Genomic DNA, 23,468 nt, shown 5'->3' on the forward strand with positions numbered 1-23,468 from the left:
CCGTATCAGACCCCTAATTTTTTTTTTTTCTCATCTTTCACCTGACATCTTTACAATTGTCAAAAAAAATTTTCTTTATTCAAAATCATCATTTTGTCATAGCCCCAACACGTGTACAACATTCAAACAAAACGTTATAGCTTAGTTTCAAAATTTTTTGGAATTTTTTCTTAAATGCAGTTATTCTTAAATTAGTTTCATCTATCTACCTATATAAAAAATCAATTCTCTACGATTTTGCGTTTAGATTTTAGCTTAAATTTCATCTTTCCGTTTTACCCCTGTTTACCCTATTTAATGACGGAATCATTCATTTGGATTAAGCTTTATGTTATTATCTTTCAAATAAGCTATAAAAGATTTTTGTATCTCTAATAGTTTATTTTTAATTTTTAATTGAAATGTTTTGCCGCACTGCAAAAGTGCGAGAGTGGAACGCGAGAAAAAAGAAAATGGCGTCACTTTTTTGTGGTGGCTGCCATGGTTCATCGATTTATAAGATGTTATCACGTCAAAAAGTTCAGTTTTGTTGACCAGTGATATCGCTTAGTTAAGGTTAAAAAAAACTTAAAGTTTTGCAAACATGTTAAGGACTATGAGGATTATAAAAAAAAATTAACATGGCATAATGATTTAAAATTATCATTTAATCAAAGATGTTTTCTGCTTGTTTTTGGATTAACTTTCCTTAAAAATATATTATTTTATAACCTTTATAATTAGAGTAGAATATCTACTTACTTTTAGAAATTTCCCGAGTTTTTAAGTAGAACATTTTGTTTTAAATTAAGTTGATTGAGTTACTATAAAGGTAGGAACTTACAAACTTTGGAATTTTTTTTTTTTTTATAATTTCTTTTGATGCCTTTGAGTTCGTATGCGTTTCAAAATTCCACAATTTTTAAAGCAAAGAACGTTAATGAACATGACAGCACAAATTTTACAATGCTATCGGATATAATAAATGAAAAATATTTTTTTTATTTTAAAGTAAACATGACTTTGTTTAAATCAACTCACAAAACAACCTTATTTAATTGAACTTATTAAGCAATCTTAATGAATCTAACGCAATTTTCAATGATTGATAGAATAGAACAGTGTTAAAGAAATTATACAAACTTCTAATTGTTTCCTATTTATAGGCACCTCTTGTAGTAGGTTATAACATGAGACTTGTTGATTTTTAAGCCCATCATTTTTCTCAAAATGCACAAAAAAAAATTAATTTTAAGTTTAGTACCTACCAGGAATATCATTACTAATTTAAGAAAATTGGTACATACCTAATTATAATTAAGGATGAAAAACGGTGCAGGTGTTTTCCTTTTTTTCTCTAAGTCTTCCGCTTTTAAAATAAATCCATGAAATTGTATTAAATATATAATTTAACCCTCAACTTTTCAAATTTTCTCAAATACATAGCTTTTTCTCTCCCATAAAATAGGCACTAAATACAGGTCAACAAATTGAAATATTTTTGTTTTTCTTTTAATTCAACAACTGAATAGCAAACAAAAATAAAAGACCACTAACCTGTAATCGAACTCCCTAAGAAGATTTCGTATTTCCACTTTCCACACACGAACACCACACAAACCAACTCTGTTTATATATGTGAGTAGGTATTTCGTATACCATTTCTCCCAAGTAAGATATTTAATCCTTTTATAAGGTTTATTGGTTAAAGTTCTTACCTCACGTATCACATTTCCATTTGCTCAATGGACAGACAAAATGTGTGCATAAGCATTATTTGTAACTGTTTCTCTGATGAGCCTACTGAATAATGTAATTAGATTTTAAGGGGGTAGATTTGGTGACTCATTCATGTGTGCACAAAATAAAGACAAATCCTTATACTTTGATTTGTCCCACTTAACACTTTGCCTAATGAGAGTCTATGGTTAAGATAAATAATTTCTGTTTTAGTGATGCCTTTTATTGTGTTATTGTGACAGTATAGTTGCTTTATTTAATACATTATGTGTAGCTACTTGTATTCAAAATAGAAATTAGAGGGAATTGAAATTAAGTTGTTCAAAAAAACAAAAAGAAAAGTAGGTATACAATATCATCGAATTTATCATTTAACTTAAGGTTACATTAAATGGAATTCAATTTATTTTTAGTCTGCGACATATTTATATAAATTTGATTGGTATTGACAGTTTTCGTTCGACAACAATATGAAGTTCTTCCAACGAAATCAATCAATTAAATATCCACATTTTCGAAGAAAGGATACGTTTGCTTTGAAGGTATTATTATTGAAACAGTAACTAGTAACAGCTACTTGCATAAATTTCCAAGAAGAGTCTTCCTTGAATTTATCTGATACTGTGAAACGTTTTCTGTAACGTTCTCCGAAGTACCAAAGTATTATAAATATGCAACAACTATCGGAATGATATGATAAAATTAATACCAATTTTAATAATTTTTGCGCAACACATATAATTAAATTCAATTTTATTTGGTTTGTTTTGAAAATTTCTCCGATCTTTTTTTTTTCAAGATGCTGTCGAAATCCCAAAAGACAATAATTGTTAAACGCGTTTCTCTCTTCTAAAATGTCGATCAATCAAAAAATGTTAAAAATCCTTTTGTTGATTTCATTTCTTTTTACAAACGAAAGTCATGACAAATTTTTTAATACATATTCGAAGAAAATGGTAATGTATCCGTTAAAATATCCATTTTTATTTTGTAACTAATGAAAAACAAAAAAAAAAACAATGATTGAGTGTTTATTTTTTTTGACATGTGAGTGAATTCTGATTAATTCTGATCGTCCTGTCTGTCAGTTTTGTGCGAATAAGACGCTTTCAGAAGGCTTCTGAATGATTCTGCATGATTCCGGACGCTTCCGGTCTGCCAATCGAAAACGACATTAATACATTTACAAGACAACGGCATGAAGTGACAATTTTTAAATAATAATAAGATTTTTGTAAGTTCTCTGATCGCAGAAATATCGCTGGCTGAGAATTATAGGGCTGTTTGTTTTATGGAAACCTCTGCAGACATACAACCCTATAATAGTCAAGTGCATTTATGATGTTCATATGTATATATATGGGCGACCCAGCAGTTTGTACCACCCCCAAATTTGTTTTGTTCATTCGATAGAGCATTGGCTGAATATCATTACGATGATTTTTCGCACTGGCGAAATACACCTTTCGGCCCTCCATCTTGGATTTTAGTTTTTGTTGAACATCTCGATTTCTATTTATCCTACATAAAAGTTGTGTATACAAGAAACGTAGGCGATTAAATTTCGCGTCTTTTATGTTAAGAACACTTTTTCGATATTCTAAATATTAAAAAAGTTACAAGCCAACAAAGTAAAAAAACCAGAAAAAAGTGACAATTTTAAAGTTTTGAGCACTTTTTATCAAAATTATGAAAACACGTTCCGAGATAAGATTATTTACCTTCAAATTCTCTACAACTCTGCTATACAAGTTTTTTTTGTATCGCTATAATTAATAAAGTTATTAATACTTTTTTGTTAAAAAATACCCCTTTTTACACAATGAAGAGACTTAAAAATAAAAAAATTGCAGTTCCTGAATTTTCTTTTGTTACACAAAGCTATAAAATACTCACTAATCATTTTTAAAATTCAAGATTTGGTAAAAAAAAAACTTAAGAAAAAAGTAAAGATAAAAAACACAAACAAAAAAGAGCATTTTTTTAACAAAAAAGGATTAATAACTTTTGTATTTATAGCGATAAAAAAAAAGTTGTTTGGCAGAGTTGTAGAAAATTTTAAGGTGAATAATCTTTTCTAGAAAGGTTTTTTCATTATTTTGATAAATTTATTTTAAAATTGTCATTTTTTTCGTTATTTTTTACTTTTTTGGCTTGTTACTTTTTTAATATCGATATCGAAAAAGTGTTCTGTTTTTTGAATACACAACTTTTATTTAGGATAAACAGAAATCGAGATATTTAACAAAAATTTAAATCCAAGATGGCGGTCGAAAGGTGAATTTCGCGAGTGCGAAAAATCAGCCAATGCTTTATCGAATGAGCAAAAAAAGTTGGGGGTGGTACAAACTGCTGGGTCAAACTATAAATGCACTGGACTATAATTCTCAGCCAGCGATATGCGATATGTTGTTCAGACAATATAGTTTTGAACAATTTTTTTCTTAGTTTTATTATTTCTATATCTTAGTTTAGTTACGTTTGTGTCTTATGACTGATATTTTTGTGACTGACTAACAAAAAAAAATTTGATTTAAAATAAAATGTTTTCGTTTTATTTTTCAAAAAAAAAAAAATAAAAACAAAGTTATATCTATTTCCAAAAATTATATTCAATTTAATTTTTTTTTTTAATTTCAGACCCGTGCTGATATTCATACTTCATCACTCTAAGCGTCCAACAAAATGCCAACTTATCATCTAACACACACCAAAAATATCGAACAGATTTCTAAAGAAAATACAATATAGATGGTATTAATCCTACAAGAGTGAAAACTTGATTCAATCCGACAAAATGGCAGTAAATAGAAGAAGATAGTCAAAAGAACCATCTCTTCAAAAAAAAAAAAATTAAAACAAAAAACAACAACAACAACAACAAAATTCAAAGAACCAAACGGAAAATCTTTTTTTAAAAAGATTCCAATGGTTCTAAATATGACACCATACCGCGATACATACACAGCAACACTATGCATCCTGGCAATGGTCTTCGCTACAAAATCAGTCACATGCTCAACTTTAGATATTTACAAAAATGCCCGTTTGGGACATAGGATAGTGCAGACCCGATACGGTCGATTGCACGGCCTTATCCTGCCATTAGATAATTTTCGTTTCTTACGCTCTGTTGAGGTATTCCTGGGAGTTCCGTACGCTACACCGCCAACAAAACAAAATAGGTAAGTAAATCACAAAGCAAACGATTGTATAAGTAATCAAAAAAAAAAAAAAAAAAAGGACACTTCTATGGGAACTGTCGGTCGTCCCAAAGGCTTCCTTCATTTACGTAGTAGGTTTTGCTCATGGGGATATGAACTGAGCACAATAAGATTCAAATGACTGAATTCAATTTAAATAAAAAAATTCAAATAGGGTAACTTCGGGCATTATGGCGCACCGGGCATTATGGCGCACCTCTCAACTACCATACTTTCAATACTCGCATTTAAATAAAACCAATGCAGAAACTTTGGCCTTCGTCGAACACTAGCCTTGTGACGATCGCAGGTCAGTGCTTTTATTTTTGTGCCAAACAAAAAAGAAAACAAAAAAAATATACCGGTTCTGGGTTCCAATATAATATCGCTTTGTTTTTGTTTGTGTGTATCTCGGTAAGTATACAGTGCACGTGTTTGTTGTAAAGAGTGAAACGCAGAGTACAGTTTTGGTTTGGTTATATCACTTCTTATATTTTAACTGAAGTAAGAATTGTGTTTAGTTTTTGGAGTTTTGTGAATATGTGTATATCTTGCAATATGGCGCAGATGTAATAAGGGCATTATGGCGCTATATTATACCTGACTGCGCCATAATGCCCTTATGTAAAACTAATTTCAAAAGTAACTCTGCATTTTTTTAAATTTGAAAATAACCTCAATTTAACGTTAATTTTATGAAACTTATTTACAATTTTATTTCAGAAATGCTGAATATACGTAAAAAAAGTAAAGGGTTCCGAAGTAAATGGGGTTCGCCATATTGCCCGTACATAGGGCAATATGGTTTTTTTTGGACTATTTTTAATTTAATTTATTTTTTGTTAAAAAGCTTGAATTTTTATTCTTAAATAATTTATTTATGTTACGTTTTTATGAAATTTAATTAAAAAAAATGATTGAAGTAAAAATTGTAGTCCGTAGTAAAGTTATTTGAGTTTGTGCTTAGGTATGCCATAATGCCCTAATTTACCCTATATAAAGAAAACAAATTCATAAAAGATGTCCATCTAGTCTCCATCTCCTTTTGTTCCCTATCTCTCAATTATGGAGGAAATTAAATATTGGACAAGGACATTGTATTGTATCCTTGGAATAACCGAAAGGCAAAAAAAAAATGAATTAAAAAATGAAAGAAAAAAAATTACACAACTTGCGCAAACTTGCCGTTTATATTATGAAAACAGGATCTGATGATGGGTTGGAGAGGAGAGTTGCTTGAGGGCAGTTTTATTGAATTAATAAGTAGCACCAACACAATTATAATGTAGAAGGACACTAAAAATTTTAATATACCTACCTACATAAATTTTTTCTATATCACAACAATACGAGTAATGTTGTTGTATGCGCTGTCGTCCTGATTTTTTTTTATCGTGTTATATCGTGGGATAGTATAGTTTGAAGCAGGACATTTTTTTTTTTAAGTTTAATTTTTTGTTTTGTTTTGTAAACAAAAAGTTATACAAACTCTGAGAAATAATGAAATTAATCACTGAAATATAAATAAGTAGGTAGAGGGACATTTTAAATGAGATAACCAGGCATCCTCTAGAATATTGTAAAGAACTATGGCCTTGTTTACTTTTGTTTAAAAATAAATTACTCTTACCACCCGATGACCCTGGGTGAAACCAACTCAAAACGATAATTGTTTTTGGTGACTTTTTGTTCAGGAAATGTTCCAAAAAAAAAAACCTAATTTTAAACCAAAAGATAGAGGATTGAAAAGATTTTTAATTATAATGCCAAAAATTATACGTGACCACAATTTATATTTACATGAACACTAAATTAAATAAATTACTTGGAAAATTGGATATTAATGAAAAAGAGTTTTCTCCGTACCAGGATTTATAGAATAGAATGGTCATGGCATTATCAGTAATTTATTGGAGGAAATCATAAAAATATGGTCAGATTTTTAATAAGAATAAAATGAACGGTTCTTAGAAAAACTAGGCATTTCAAATTCTAATTAAAGCTGAGTCTATATAATGCTTTACACTTAAAGGATTTATTTGGTCAACGCATACAAAATTTAATCTCAAACTCTTTAAGTTCTATATATTCCAAAATACATATGTAATAAAATCAACTTCTTCGAGCGATAAAGACAACAAGTATTCATGTAGCGTAGGTAAAATATTAGGGGAAGTGGGGGCAAGACCGCCCCATTAGTGTTTAACTGACTTAAAAACCAATAAAAGACATCATTTAATTAAAATAAAGTCATGATTCATTAAGTTTAATGATTTTTGCAGGAACTCTCAGTATTATAATAAAAATAAAAATTTCTGAACATACCAGAAGCCACTTATTTTATATTACAAGTGTTATCAATTTTAATTTGTTTCATACAACATAGTACAAAAACGGTATTGTCCCCATAGGCGGTCTTGCCCCCACTTCCCCTACATAAAATCAACAAATAAAAAAAATTGTTACACTCATGAAACTTGGCAAAAAGTTTGGTGAAAGGGTATTTTTTCACTAACAAAAGGGAGGGTGTGAAGGTCAAAAATGTACTGAAAAAATTTTTATGTCGAATATCAACACATAACACATGTTTCTAAGGTATTTTTTGATGCTGAATCTAATGACATAAAAATAAAGTCAATACGATTGCTTTAAGAAAAGTTATTGCCGATTAAAAACAAGGGTGCATGTTTTTTTACTTCAACAGGTAAAACATAACCGAAACCCATGTGAAAAACATGCTACACTGACAAAATTGGGGATAAAGGTTAAAGATAAAGCAGGGAAAAGAGATTCATAAAGTTTTTAAAACTATTTTTTGGTGAAAGGGTGTTTTTTTGATGAGTTGAGTTGTGTGTGAGAAAGGTGTCATAACAGCTGATATACATTTTGTTAATTTTGTATACTTTGTTAAAAAAAATTATTTTTATTTGTAAGAACTAAGAATTAACAGTGTCTACAAAATTATGTTGAGTGAAAGGGTGTTTTTTTCGAAGAGACAGTAAAATAAGGTATTTAAAAGCTACAATTAATGACAAAAAAAAACTTAAAAAATTTGTTTTAAAGTTTCGTGCATTGGTGCAGCGAACCAGAAGTGCACTTTTTTAACTTCAAATTGAAATAGAAAATGACTGAGTTGAGCTACAAAAATGATTTTTGCGCAACAAATTTTTGCGCTTCAATTTAGGTATAGAAAAGAAAAAATTTAAAAATTCAACTTTTTTGACAACTTTGACCTTTACATATGAAACTGATTCTTATTTTAGCGGAATATTGAATAAAAAAAAAAACTAATCGAGTTACAAAATCGAGGTTTTTGGATTTCGTCTTAGTATAGGTTACTTCAAATTTGTACAAAAAAAAATTGAATTTCGCATTTTTTGGATTTTTAAAGGTTACTATTGAGCTATCTTTTTAAAACAAAATCTTGATTATTTTTAAAACGGTTTGAGCTAAAAAATTGTGACTTATATAAAAAAATAATGTATTCAAAAGCTACAATTAATGGCAAAAGAAAAAACATAAAAAAGTGATTTTTTAAAAATGTCTCCATGGGTTGAGCATTGAGCTACAAAATTAATTTTTGCGCAACAAATTAGCATTTAATTAGCTACAATTTTGGGCATCACAAAAATATTGATTTTCCTACTTTTGTCCGCTGACTTCAATCTTATTTTAGCGGAATTTTGAATATCAAAAAAACTATTGAGGCTACAAAAACAAAGTTTATGGAATTTAAAAGCATTTAAAAAGCTACAAATTTGGAGGTCAACTTACCTCATTAATTTTAATCATTTCAGATTTTTTCCGCTAACTTCAGACTTATTTTAGCGGACAATTCAATAATTCAAAAACTTTGGTTTGCGCAACAAATTAGCATTTAATTAGCTACATTTTATGAGATTAATTTTGTTTGATTCCGCCACAAAGTGTCCGCCAAAGTAAGGGACGTCTAATAGGCAATCTCGTAAAACTTTGATATCAGTATAAATTTGAAATCAATAGATTCGCAGTATAAATCTCAATTTGCCTCATATATGAGCTTCCGCTGTCTCAATATTTCGACAGAAACTTACCGTACAGAAAATTTACTTGCGTCTTTTTGATAGGAAATTAGTAAATTCTCTTACGGTTACACCAACAATAATGTACCTATGTACTTTTTTGTAAATCCAAAGACTTGTTCTTTTATATTGTTTTTAAATAAAGCTGTTTAATGGACTAGTTTTTGAAAAATTAATTTAAAAAAAGTATAGGTACCTATGGCTTAAAAAAAAGTAGTTTTTTTTTTTAATTTATCGAAAACTACAAGACATTCTTGGATCCATTAGTTCTTAATTACATACAATTTTGAAAAAAAATTTGTTCGAAAGTTTTTATTGTTCTTTTTTAAAATTTTGATTTTAAAACTAATTTTTCAAAAACTAGCCCATTAAACAGCTTTATTTAAGAACATATTAAAAGACATTGTTTTTGGCTTTACAAAAAGGCACAGCACGTTATTTTTGGTGCAACCGTTGATTTTTAATCATTTTTTTTCCAAATTAAGTCCATTTTTTAGAAAATTCCCCTTCCCGGCAAAAGGGGGGGGGGGGAATACACACCACCGTCCCATAAATTTTTTTTCTTATCTTCACTCGGCCTACACGCTCTAACTTTAAATGGTTGCCAACCCAAAAACTACGTTTCTTAGCTTTGGTGTTCATAGCTCTAGTTTTTTAAAACTTCGCCTTTTCATAACTTTGACGCGCATAACTTTGTCGCGCATAACTCTGGTATTCATAACTTCGTCGGTTTCCCATTTAAAGACGATACGAGAGTAAATTATCCTCCATCACTCTTTTTTTATCAAATCAAACTATTGAAGTTTTTAGGAACATTACATCGTTTCCAAAAATCGAAATAAAAAAGAATTTCAAGCCCGTAAAGTTCTATGTTCTACATAATTTCAAAAACATATACATATATGTATCATACACACAGAATATTTTATTCCTCAATATTTCTTAAACTCTCAATTCTAATTCCAAGAATCTCCTACACAACTTTACTTAATTAACTGTGAAAATGTACAAGTTTATTTATCCACAAAAAGAGAAAAGAAACCTCATCGTTTATTTACCTTGAAAACATTTTTAGTTAATATCAAATTATACCAAACATCGACATTTCAACTTTGATTTGTACTTTTAGATTTAGTCCAACAAGAGCACCAGCACCATGGGATGGTATTCGAATATCAGACAAATATAGTCCCGTATGCCCGCAGCGCCTGCCAAATATTCAAAACGAAACAGCAGCCCTAGAGAAGATGCCAAAGGGACGCCTAGAATACTTGAAGAGACTTTTGCCATTTTTGCAAAATCAATCAGAAGACTGCCTATACCTAAATATATTCTCACCGATAAATGGTAAGTTCAAGTTTTCAATTATTTCTAATTTATTATTTTTGTAACTGTCAAAGGCAGACCAAATGCAATTGATTTGATTTTTTTTTTCTTTGATTTTCTATAAAATCAGTAAAATTCAGTATAATTGATTTTTAGATGATTGAAATAATTTAAAAAATAACACCAATAGGTACACACATCAATCAATATAATTTCTTATTGGGAATTTTGGGAATGTTTAAAGGGTGGCAAGTGGCATTTAAAAAGTTCAAAATCGAATTCAAATTCAATCACTGCCATGTTGGAAGAGTAAGAAATTTTATAAATTGAGGTCAATAACTGCAATTAGTTTGTAGAGAATTCAATCGATGAATTCACAAACCGCATTTTAAAATGAAAGTTCGTGTCCAGAGATACTCAAGATAAGTTAACTATTTTAAGTGCTTTTTGAAAAATGGAATAATGCAAATAGAAATGGTAAGAGGAGTATTGGATGTTCTTGTAGTGGAAGGCAAAAAAAAAAAAAAATATAAGTACAGTACGACCAGAAATGAATTCCTAAAAGCTAGATTCCTGGGTATTTCACTAAAATATTTTTCACAAGAAAAACGATGAACAAATTGAGGAACAGAATGGTTTTACCATTCCAATTTACCATTAAATTGAGGAAAATTTTAAATATAAGTGAAAGAATATATAAACATATTGTTGAGATTACACTTCTGCCAGCGTTTATTCAATTCCTGTAAAGCAGTTGCGTTCAACTACACCAATCACGTTAAAATGAAATACAAAAAAAAAAAAAATTGCACGACTGGGTTCGCACGTACTTGCTGTTATGGTAAAAGTTACTCTAATGTAAAAGTTTTTCATTGAACAAAATAAGGGAAAATTTAAAATTTGATATTTTCACGGAATTTCGTTCGTGGTGCAAAAAAAATAAAAACTGTTTTTATAAATAATTAAATGCCGTTTTTAATGATCTTTTACAAAAAAACTAAGTATGCCATTTTATTTCTAGTATAAAAAGGAATTTTTAGAAAAAAATTTTCAAAAATCGTTAGAGCCGTTTTTTAAAAAAAATAATTTTTAATATATAAAAATTTTCTAACATTTTTCAAAAAAAAAGTTGATAGGTACCTATGCAATTTTGAATAAATAATTAATTTACACATAAAAACAAAATTTCAAAATTTTTCACCAACTCGTTTCCAAAAAATTGATTTTTCAAAAAAAAATGTTTGAAATATTTTTTTAAAAATCCAAAAATGTGTTTTTTGAAAAATTAAAATTTTTTTTAAATAATGACTGTTTAAACGTTTCTGTATTAAAAATTTGGTCGAAATCTGTTTTGTCGTTTTTAAGAAATTCATAAATCCAAAAAACCGTTCTATGGCAGGTACCATTAATAACGGTACAAAAAATATTTTTTTTATTATCAAAGGAGGTTCTTATCTGTAACAGTAAGCAGAAAAATTTTAATCAAAATCGTTAGAGCCGTTTTTGAAATAAATCAACTTTTCTGTTTTCGTTATATGACAGGTACCGTTAGTTTTGGTCCTAAAAAAAAAACTTCAATTTCTCCTCTAGGGAATCACCCAAAACTGTTAACTACCAAGTTTGAAGAAAATCGCTTCAGTAGTTTAGGCTGTATCTAGAGGTTCTTACAGACAGACAGACAGACAGAATTGCCGGACCCACTTTTTTGGTATTCTCCATCATCGTAATGTCACGTAAAATTGTTATCTCGAGTTCGATTTTTTTTACGAATCCTAAACTTGCCCTATAGTACCTATATATCGCAAGTAAAAATAAAAATGCACGACTGATTCGCACGTTTGTACCTGCTTTTATTGGAAAAGTTTATTACAAAATCTTCTTATGTAAAAATTTATTAAAGAGTATTTTTAATTTAATTTTATGAGAAATTTAACAAAACTTAAAAATATAATAAAATTTACCTTTGAAATTACAAAAACATCTTTTTTTAAATGTTTTGATCTGCAAATACAATTAATTAAATTTCTTGTATAAAAAGGAAATTTTGGAAAAATAATTAAAATAGTTGGGGCCGTCTTTTTAAAAAATACTTTTTTCACTTCAATAAAACTTAAGTAATGTTATCCTATTAAAAAGGAAATATTAATCAAAAAAAGACAAAAATTAAAAAAAAAAATAATTGGCTTGTTTTCGAAAAATTTGTTTTTCAAAATAATGTATAACAGTTTAAGTTTTTTTTTAAGTGCCTACTTTAATTTCATTGTATTTTTTTTTTTTTGATAAAAACAGAATTTTTGTATTGAAATATTCGATTTTCTGAAAAATCTGACAAACTAGACCTTTAATTAAATAGTTGAGAATTCTAGCAAACTTTGTAGGTTTTTTTTGGCTTTGGTAGGTTGGTATAGGGTTAAACTCAATTTTATAGGTTTTGGTCAGCTTAGGGAAAAATTTTTCTTAAACCTAAATAATTGTCATTCCCAAATTAATTAAGCTTTAGAACGTAAATGCTCAAGAAACTTTTAAAAGTCTTTCTTATGTAAAACTGAATTGAACTTTTTTTTAATTCCAGGTTGTATCTTTTTTTCTTGGTTTTTTTTTAATTTTTTTTTTCTGAGCACTAGATAATGACAAGTACAAAAATTGAAGTTGAAAAAAAGAAAATTAACATGAAAATTGCAAAATATAGGTAATTTATGAAGGTAAAACTCAAACAGCCACTTCTTAAAAAATAAAGAAAAAAACTACTACTGTTGTTTGTTTGCGAAAGGTAGGACAAAACCAAAATCTGTTCATCATTTTTGAAGTTAAGAAAGTTCGAAAATTTTCACTTTTGGACTTTTTGGAAAAAAAAGCTAAGGTAAATTTTGTTACAGCTTTTGAATTTAAAAATTGTTACAATGAAAAAAAAAATGATTTTTTTATAAAAATTGAATAATTGATAAATAGATACTGACTCTAATTATTGTAGGGTTGTCGTTCTGTTCAATTTTTTTTTCTTATGCTTGACGTGAGTTGGGGAGAAAATTACTTTTGCCGCTTAAACGTTTGTTTTAAAAAATGTCTCTCACTACAATATGTTTTTTTTTTTTTTTAATAACATAAACAATCAATATCGTTTTATTTATGAAATTGAAACGAAATGTTTCAAAAATCTTAATAAAAATCTTAAAACCAGAACGGGAACAGTAGTAATTTTTGACCCTAATACAATTTACCGACATTTAATCATCAAAATCGGAACTGTTCGGCAGGGTTCCCTAATATTGCCATTTTTAAGCTTAATGTACTCCAATATAAAGCAATTATCAAAAAAGATAAAAGTCAGGTCGAGCGATTGAAAATGCAACCTGATGTGAAAACGTTTTTAACGATTTTATTTTAAGGAGTCAAATATAGCTTGTCTGCTTTATTGTCTGCTTTTTTTATTTATTTTTTTTTTTTGTAAATACTCACTTTTAAATTTTTATCGAGTACTAATTTTGGAATTTTTTCTTGGAACAAAATGATTTCATTTTGAAGATAATTCCAAAAATTTAACCCTATAGTTTTATGTAGGTAGTGAAAAACATAAAAAATTTTGCGAAAATTTAATGAAAAATCACAGTTTGTTTACCAGAGAATCACAGAACATAATCAACAAATGATATACTTCCATGTCCTTTGTAATTCCACACTCGTATTTACTATCAGATGATTCATTAACAGGAATTACCTATTTGATTGACAGCGATGCGAATGTGATTATCCGTCAATATTATTATGAACACAGTTTGTTTATATAGTCAATAGCACGAGCGAATAACAATTACCTTTCAATTCATTGCACAATTTTTTGATTTTAAAAAACAGAAAACATCAAGTTTTTTTTTTTTTTTAAACAGTAGTGCGCCTACGCTTTGTATATTTTATACAAACATGTTGATGATGGACATATATGAAAAACTACCACATATCAAGCTAAACGGGATATAATTTTGAATAAAGATTGGTTTTTCCAACGAAAATTGTTGTTGACTTGACGGACATTGATTGTGAAAACAAAATACAAAAGTCAATTGACGTGCTATGAAATATTGTTTGTACAATTGGCCGTCTCTTTAATAGACACTTTTAAAATAAATTAAATACAATGACTGGATAACAAAAAAAAAAACATAAATCTATTGGTGTTTCCTTCTGTAGTTGACTATAGTGCATAAAAGACTTATAAATAATGATTTTCGTTAAAATTTTGTATAAATTAAACTTAATCAGTATACTTTCACCTCCACACACAGAAGGTTTCATTATAAAATTATCAAGTAATAAAATGCTAAAATTCATATGGTGACCTAAACCTTTACGTTATAAAGTCTTTGATAATATAGCTTTGTATAAAAATCCTTTACCAAAAAATCATTTATTATTTAATTAAGGTCAACGAGATATCATCAAACATCAGGGCCAGAAAAAAAAAAAAAAAAAACACATCACTAGGGAATAACTATGATGAAAATGGGGCTATAAGGCATAAAACTTAATCAAAAGCACGAACTTTTAGCCTGCACGTCTTTGTCTCAGGGTTATTGTTGTGAAATATGAGTTATTCATTCATCTTAAATTTGGTATACACATTAACATACAAACATACATATATATGCAAAATGTACATTGTACAAAGAGAAAAATAATTATTATAGTTACATAGAATGTTTTTGATATTTTGCGAAAAATGTCACATTTAGTTTTGAAATAGTGATAATCTAGTTTTTTGTCACCTTTTCGCTGTCAGATTTTTTTTAACCTTCAAATATTTACAATTTCCAGTCGCTTACTTTATTTCAAACATTTTTGTATCACACGCCTACATAAATTAATTAGTAACATTCAGCTTGAAACATCTCTTGGCTTTTCTGGGAAAATGCAAAAATAAAAAAAAAGAAGAGAAAAATGTCTGAATATTTACATATTCATTATCATATACATATTTATATACAGCCACACTTACAAATCGAGTTGATTACCATAGTACCTATTATATTAGTCTGAATATGTTTGAAATTACAGTAAATTTTCTTTTTTAATCAACCCAAGTTTTCAAGTTTTTTTTTTTTAATAAAATGTTTTAAATTATGGTATCTTTTTCTCAGAACTCATATGTAATTAATAGACACAATTTAAACAAAAAAAAACCTATGAAATATTTTGTAAAATAGAACAATTGAAAATATTTCGATACAAATTGATACCTACATAGGCGTTCAACATCGATAAAAAGGTTATAAGAATAAGCGATAGGTGAAAAAAAAAAAACAACAAAAAATAATTTTCTTCATTCCAATCTGGAAAATTGGTTTTTTAAATTATTTTTAGGTGGATCAGATTCATTACTAAATAATGTTAAATCAAATAGAAAAATTTTTAAATGTAAAACTTTAATATTGAATGATCTATCAAATTGAAATTTGCAAAGAAAATTTCCACCATCGCTTAAGCGTGGTGATGGGTCAATTCCCGATCTGAGAAACTGTGAAGTGATAAAAAAATTTATCATTATAGTTTTCATATGAAACATTTTTGAAGTTTATTTTAATTTTTGAATTTTTTTTTTTATTACTTTTTTAAAGTTTGTTTTAATTTTTTAATAAATCCAGAATCGAATTTATTATGAAAACGTGATAATACTTATCACTTCACAGTTTCACAGATCGGGAATTGACCCGCTGGTGGTGAATGAAGTGGAGGAAACACTATTATATTCTGTTTTTGGAAAATCCACCCTCAACTGTGTTCTTATATCTGCCCTGATTCAAGGGTTGGGGTCAGAATCTCGAAAACCGAAACTCCGAAAAATCAAAATCCAAAAAATATTACCCTCGAAAACTCAGCATCGCAGAATCCCAGAATCCCAAAAACCCAAAATCTAAAAACTTATTAAATACAATTAAAAATTTACGAAAATTTTTATTTTTCAGGATTTCCATTGCGTAAAAAGGTTAAAGTTATAAGAAGTAAAGGTTATAAATGTTTCTTTAACAAGATCTAAAGTAGTTATTGCGCTTGCAGTAGTGTATTGATGTGATTGCATTAAAAATTTCAGTGAGCAGACAATTTATTCTGGTGTTTTGGAATCTGGCTTCTTCGAAACTATGGGTTTTCGAGATTCTAGATTTTTGAGATTTTACTATTTTCAAATTGAGCCCGTCTCCATTGAAAAACTAAATCGGAAAGCCTCTAAGAAATGCACAAAGCTAAAAAAGATTTATATTTTTTAAATAACACAAAATTTCACCTGCTATAACTTTCTGTCTCCAACAATTCATTTAGCTTGTATTACTCGGCCAACAAAATCAGTCGACTCTCTGACGTCACCAAAAAATTTTATCCTCACTCTGTCCACGTGTGTACAATGTCAAATGTTTTGTGGTCCATCACATAATATGACACAGTTGAAAAGTTTTTGACGTCATTTTTAACATCAAAGAGTCATTGACCGTGTTATACTAGCTTCTTATAGTATTTAATAAGTTCATTAGAATCTTTAAGGACCCTAACTGATTCATCACTTGGGTTATTTTTGATAAAATGCTTTACTTTGTTGAACCCATCATCTTAACAGAAATTTCTCTGTCAAAACTGTAGGCATAACAAACATTCCCCAATAGGACTTATTTACTATTTAAAATAAATATTAACTTTCTTAGTTGCATTTAAATTTATTTTATCCCAGTTGTTTTAGGCTTTCCAATTTTCATTTTCCTAAAATGATCAATTTATTTGTACCTATTTCTATGCTTCAAATGGTTGCAATAAACTTCTCTGCATTTCCTGAATCAGATACATTTGACTTCCTCTAAGTCGAATATTACAAGACACCAAAATTGGTTCAAGTTAGAGGGAAATTCGACTTAGATTTAATATAATCTTTGTGTTTCAAACGTTTTCATTAGGTGTAAAAGTTGTAACAGGATAATTTGACTCAGAGGAATACCTATCGATTATGAGATAGTCGACTGTATTGGTAGGAAATTATATCATAATAGAAAGCAACACAATTTTAATAAAGAAACAATAAAATAGTTTTATCAAGAAAAATAGAACCCCATTAGCCATGTTTCCGGTCTTGTGAAACATCTGGGCAAAACCTTTTTCTATTAATCTGAAAGTGCAGTGCTTGGACACACCTTGGCTATACCTTACAATTTGAATTCCAAAAGTCCTTAAAAATAATCGCATATACAAAATAATTATTTTCAATAAGAAATCAAAGGTAGGTACTGATACCTTTTTGATGATGATACAACATGGTAGCAATAGGTGCAATTACTGACAAAAGAAAGCTGTTGTGGCCCATAACCTTTTAAAACGAAAATTGGATTGAAAATTCAAAGATTTATTAAAGAATTTTTTTTTCTTAAAGTCCATAGCACAGACAATAGTCCAAAAAATTCTAATCTACCTACGACTTGGAGTGATTGATAAGATTAAAGCTTTAATTTAAAGCTAGTGAATCAGACTTTCAACAATACCCTTAAACTTTTATTTATCTCAGTTTTATCGAGAGCTATTACTTTCTTAACATTTTTGCACTAAATTAAAAAAAAAATAGATTTTTATAAAAAACTAATTATTTCAATAATCTTCTCTCATTGCAGCGGTCTCCACTGAAAAGAAATTACCGGTAATAGTATTTTTGCATGGCGAATCATTTGAATGGAGCAGTGGGAATCCCTACGATGGCAGTGTCCTCGCCAGTTATGGTGAAGTTGTCGTGGTAACACTTAATTACCGATTAGGTATTCTAGGTACGTACAAGAGTAATTCTCTTCATCCCATCTTTCCTAACTCCTAACCCCAAATCATAAAACGGGTCATCTGATATCACCACCGTTATTTCCGTCTCCTCTATACCCCACCACACACAAATATGTGACACGTGTCATGTCCCATTGAAATGATTACTTCAATCAAAGGGTATTTGTGTGTATGCGCCATCATTTTACCATTAAACTCGTCACATGTGTGGGACAGTGATTTGAGAAACGATGTTCCTGAATCCTGACTTTTCTGGCTACCCCTTCGAAATACTATGGTCGGTTCCATCACATGCAAAAAAACATTTGAGGCGGAAATTAGAGAACAAGGACATTCCGGACCCAAACCTGAATCCGAACCTATTTCAGCACATGCAGATGTACCCGTATAAAAAAAACATCACAAAAATCTTTCCTTCTATTCTATCTAACTGACAAACAACATTTTGATTATTTTTTTTTTTTTCTATTTGTTCTCGTTGTGTTTTCCTGCGACAGGTTTCCTGAATGCCAACCCAAGTCCGCATACTCACGCTCGAGTAGCAAACTACGGCCTAATGGATCAAATGGCTGCCCTGCATTGGATTCAGCAGAACATTCAAAAATTTGGCGGCGATCCAAGTTCAGTTACACTTGCCGGCCATGGGACTGGAGCTGCGTGCATAAATTTCCTTATGACATCGGCGACCATGGTGCGCGGCCTCTTTCATCGAGCTATTCTACTTTCGGGTTCGGCATACTCGTCCTGGGCGCTAGTTGAGGATCCAGTGATTTTCGCCCTCAAATTGGCCAAAGAAGTTAATTGCTCCATACCAGAGGATTTAATTAAACATCACGAACAGATTGTTGATTGTTTGCGAGAAGTGTCACTCGAGGACTTGTACGGGGCCGATATACAAGCACCGAACTTCTTGACATCCTTTGGCCCATCGGTAAGTACATTGTTGGGGGGGGCGTTGGTGTTGTTGGGGTGTGTTTTTTGTTGGGTTGGGTATTGGGTGTGATGTTATGTGAGTCGTCGGTCGTCTTGTTCTTTTTGTTGGCCCTTTTCAGAGTTTCAGTTTATGTTGTTATCTTTTTGTGTTGTGTGAGTGAGTGCTTGCTTACCTACCCACTTTAGCGGGGGGGAGGAGCGGAGAAGTGTTTAAATAAGAGCCTGGGGAACAATATTGAATTATAGACGCTCCGATATTATTCCGTAAGGTTTCTTCGAAACAATCAGATATGACCAAGGCTTAAGAGGCTTTCATTTGGAAAGTGCTTCAGCAACACCAGGGGATTAAAAGTGTTTGTTTTTGATTGTGTAGTATGGTTGGGGAAAAGGCTCAAATTGAAGAAGAACAACACAAGCCTTAGTCTGTTTTATTTTTTCTTGTGTTTTTGTCTTTTATTTTTTTTTTTTGATAATCCTGATGTAAGGATGTGTAAGAAGTTGTTCCATGCGCCGACACTTTTATATATAACTAACGCAGATGAGAAACGTTCTTTGAAAAGAAAAACACTTAAATGTTTTTGTTGGGATCGTTGTTGTAGGTCGTTTGTACAATGGAATAAAGTAGAGGCATGGAACATGGATGCTTGGACAACTTTGGTTAGGTTGTTTTTTTTTTAACAGAAGTTTTTTTTTTCAATAAATGAAGAAATGTTTGGTGAACTTTGAGCAGAATATCTTTATTTTGACATTTGAAATGTGAACGACAAATTATAACACTTATATAATGTTAGACTTTTTGAAGTTTTAAGGTATCCATTGTATCTACTTTGTTTTTTTTTTTTTCTAATGCGTAATTTTTACTTGCGATATAATGTGTAGGGGGACACCGACGAAGTTACGAATACCAGAGTTACGCGCGACAGAGTTACGGCCGTCAAAGTTACGCAAAACCGAAGTTACGAAAAACTAGAGTTACGAATTCTAAAGTTGTGTCAAGCTATGACATGTGATTTTTGGGTTGGCAACAATTGCGAGGAACGATATGGAATTATGGAAATACAAACAAGATATTAACATTTTTCTCATTGGTCAGAACTAAATGAGTAAAGTGAAAATGGGTGTTATTTAATCTTGTAAAATTTTGATTGGATAGGTCATCTTTATTGCAATTGTCAGGTATTAATTGATGATAAATACTGAAATTCGTTGTCTTTTTAAACTCAATTATTAAATTTTAATTTGATTTTTAACTTATCCTGTTTCAAATGAATAAACAAAGAATGGGGTTGATTTTTTTGCATAAAAAGATTAAACCACACCCATCTATTAAAATAACCAATCTATTAAAATAACCAATGAGAATCGATATTCTCTTATTTATGTTTCCATAATTCCATATCGTTAGTCGCAATTGTTGCCAACCCAAAAATCACATTTCATAGCTTAACATAACTTTAGAATTCGTAACTCTAGTTTTTCGTAACTTCGGTTTCGCGTAACTTTGACGGCCGTAACTCTGTCGCGCGTAACTCTGTTATTCGTAACTCCGTTACCATTTCATGTGTAGGTATATCGTACATCACGTCATGCATTAAACAAAAAAGTGAAGGTAACAATGAAACAAGACATTACGATGATAGAGATAATAGAATGCAAAAAAAAAAAAGGTATCGAAAGTCCGTCTGCCTGTCAGAGCCCGTATCCTTAAAAATTAGTAAATACTAGCAATATGAAATTAATAAGTATAAACTAGGTTTTATTTATTTATTTAATTTAACTTAAAATTTAACATTTTTTTTTGGTTCTTGTTTTGTGTTGTTTTTGTTGTATTAAGACCGGGCCCTAAGGCCCGCACCTTAATGTTGTTTTATGGGAAACAACAAAAATATTAAAAACCAAGCTTAAAAAATAAGGGGGTTTGGATGGAGTTTGAAGTTGTTTTTTTTAGTTTGAAGGACTAATTTTACATGTTTTCTCATACATACAAACAGTTTAAACATTTTAAGGAACTTGAACAGTGTAATTGCAAGTTTGAGCCAGTCTTTTATTTTATAAAGAAACTATTAAAAAAAATAGGTACCTACGCTATCACAAAACTATCACTTAAAAATAATTTCAATACAAAAATATTGTTAAAAACTTCAGTTTGACTACACCAACACTTGGTATACGAATAAAAATAAAATATAAGGAAAAAATCAAAGTTTCTGTAAAATTCATTGGTCCGCTTTCAAAATATAGGTAATTAAAACAAAAATGAAATTAAAAAATCAAAAAAAAATAATTTTGTATGCTTTTTTTCCAAATTTTAAAACCGGTCGGTCAAAAAAGGTTTTATGGTATGTAAGTTTAAATATTGTTTTATATGTACATTAGGGTGTGTCAAAATGCTTAAGTATGGAATTTTCAAATGTAATAGCTTTTAAAAGTTGCATTACTTATCAAAAATAAAACCTGCGTTTACAATTTTGATTTTAATTATTATCTTTGGCTCGCTCAAAATAGGGGAAGTGGGGGCAAGACCGCCCACTTAGTGTTTGACTGTCTTAAAAACCAATAAAAGCATCTTTTAAATAGAATAAAGTTTTTATTCATTTAGTTTAATGTTTTTTGCAGAAACTCTCATTATTATAAAAAAAAAATAAAAAAATACTGAACAAAAGATAATAAGTTTTGAAAAAGTATTAAATAAAAAACCGTCTTGCCCCCACATGGGGGTAAGACCACCCTATCAAATTTTGTTGGTAGAAAGACCGTTTCTATTGTTTTAAAAGCAGCCTATTTGTAATAATAACACAATTATGCTATATTTTCATTAGTTCTCACTCCAGCACAAGCTTTTTGGTACCACATTTTGCACCTGATCCAACAATACTTTGGATTGGATCAAGAAAACAGTTGCAGATAGAAGGTACAAATACAATCTGCAAAGTCCTCTTCATCAGAATCATCTTTTTGGAAGATTTAACGGTGAACTTCTTTTTTCACTTTGTTTAAGCTACCAGAGCTTCCAATTTCGCCCATGGGCGGTCTTGCCCCAGTCATATCATATTTGATGTTCTGTATTATATATTTTTTTTTAATTTATCTTTATGACTCCTTCTTTCGCAGAAAATAGGTACTTTTTAATATTCACTGTCTATTATAAAAAAAGAAAAAGTTAAAAATTTTAATTATTTCAGTGTCAAAAATACAACTAACTTTTCACATTAACGATAGCAATTTGATGAAAAATCACAAAATTTACCGTAACTCTTCGGGGTCTTAACCGAAATTGCTAAAACTTACAGACGTGATCGATCGTACCAAAGGGCACCTATTTTATATTGCAAGTGTTGCCAATTTAACTTTTTTCATACAACATAGCACAAAAACCGTCATGCCCCCATAGGTGGTCTTGCCCCCACTTCCCCTATATCCCCTATATTTTTAGAGATTTCTTAAATATATGTTTTTTTTTTTAATTGCGCCATTTGAATACAAAAACAAATATATTAAATATATATCTTTATAAGAAAAAACTTTTAAGCTTATTTTTGTTGGAATTGAACACTTAGTAAAGAAGCTGCGAAATAATATGCGAAGAAAAAAAATCATTTTTTCATAAAAAATCGTTTTTTTCCTAACAACTTCAACCGATATTTTTTATATATATATTTTTTTATATTTCTCAAAAAGTATTTACTCAATTAACTTCAAATAAACATCAAATTCAAGGAGTATATTTTAGCTTTCCAAAAAGGTAAAGGACATTATAATATGCTTTTGTTTTTTGTTTAATTTTTTTCCCCCATTCTGAGTCAAATGTATATATAATATATGTATAATGCCTGTAACTCAAAAAAGGGATCAGGTACTATTTTGAAATTTACAAATTTGGAATCCTGAGATCATTTCGAACAAATCTTCATCATTACTTGAATCGTTTATTTCAGAAACGACATAAGTCCATGAGCATAAACTTTTCAGGAGCAACAAAAAACTGTTTTTTACTTAAAATTCCACAACACTTCAAATTTAGAGTATGCCGAGTTATAATCTAGCCTAAGATGCATTTAGAAACCTTTAAAATATAAACTTTTTTTTAGGTCTTTGCTAGTTTTTAAGCCTTTAAAGTCGGTGGACTTATGTCGTTTCTGAAATAAACGAAATTTTTGTGGTAAAACTTTTGTTTTTATTAAGCTATAGTTTTGGAACCCTACTTTCGATTTTAATAAATTAAATAGCAGTAGTAGCAGTAGAGTAAATCTTTACCTTTTTATAGATGTATAACTTAAAGGCTTGCGTGTCATGATGTTTGCCAAAATAATTTAAAACTGGTAAAATGTCATATTATTCAAGAGTTAAAAATGCTGCCACCACCAGAAATCTGGCTATAACTTTTGAATCCTGAGTACAATTTTAATGAATTTAATAGATATAGAAAGAG

The 23,468-nt window shown here is 29.5% G+C and overlaps 1 protein-coding gene across 2 annotated transcripts in view; it reads left to right on the top strand.

Moving 5' to 3' along the window:
- Positions 1-23,468, top strand: part of LOC129916818 (neuroligin-3) — a 198,763-nt gene that overhangs the window by 78,747 nt on the left and 96,548 nt on the right. For both annotated transcript variants that reach the window (XM_055996974.1, XM_055996973.1), the window contains 4 exons: positions 4,360-4,904; positions 10,113-10,330; positions 17,947-18,096; positions 18,604-19,037. In XM_055996974.1, coding sequence (XP_055852949.1) covers positions 4,648-4,904; positions 10,113-10,330; positions 17,947-18,096; positions 18,604-19,037 — 1,059 coding nt within the window. In that variant the 5' untranslated portion in view covers positions 4,360-4,647. The remainder of the gene's footprint in view (positions 1-4,359; positions 4,905-10,112; positions 10,331-17,946; positions 18,097-18,603; positions 19,038-23,468) is intronic.

This window comes from Episyrphus balteatus, chromosome 3 (genome assembly GCF_945859705.1).
Source record: "Episyrphus balteatus chromosome 3, idEpiBalt1.1, whole genome shotgun sequence".
In the NCBI taxonomy this organism is placed as follows: domain Eukaryota; kingdom Metazoa; phylum Arthropoda; class Insecta; order Diptera; family Syrphidae; genus Episyrphus; species Episyrphus balteatus.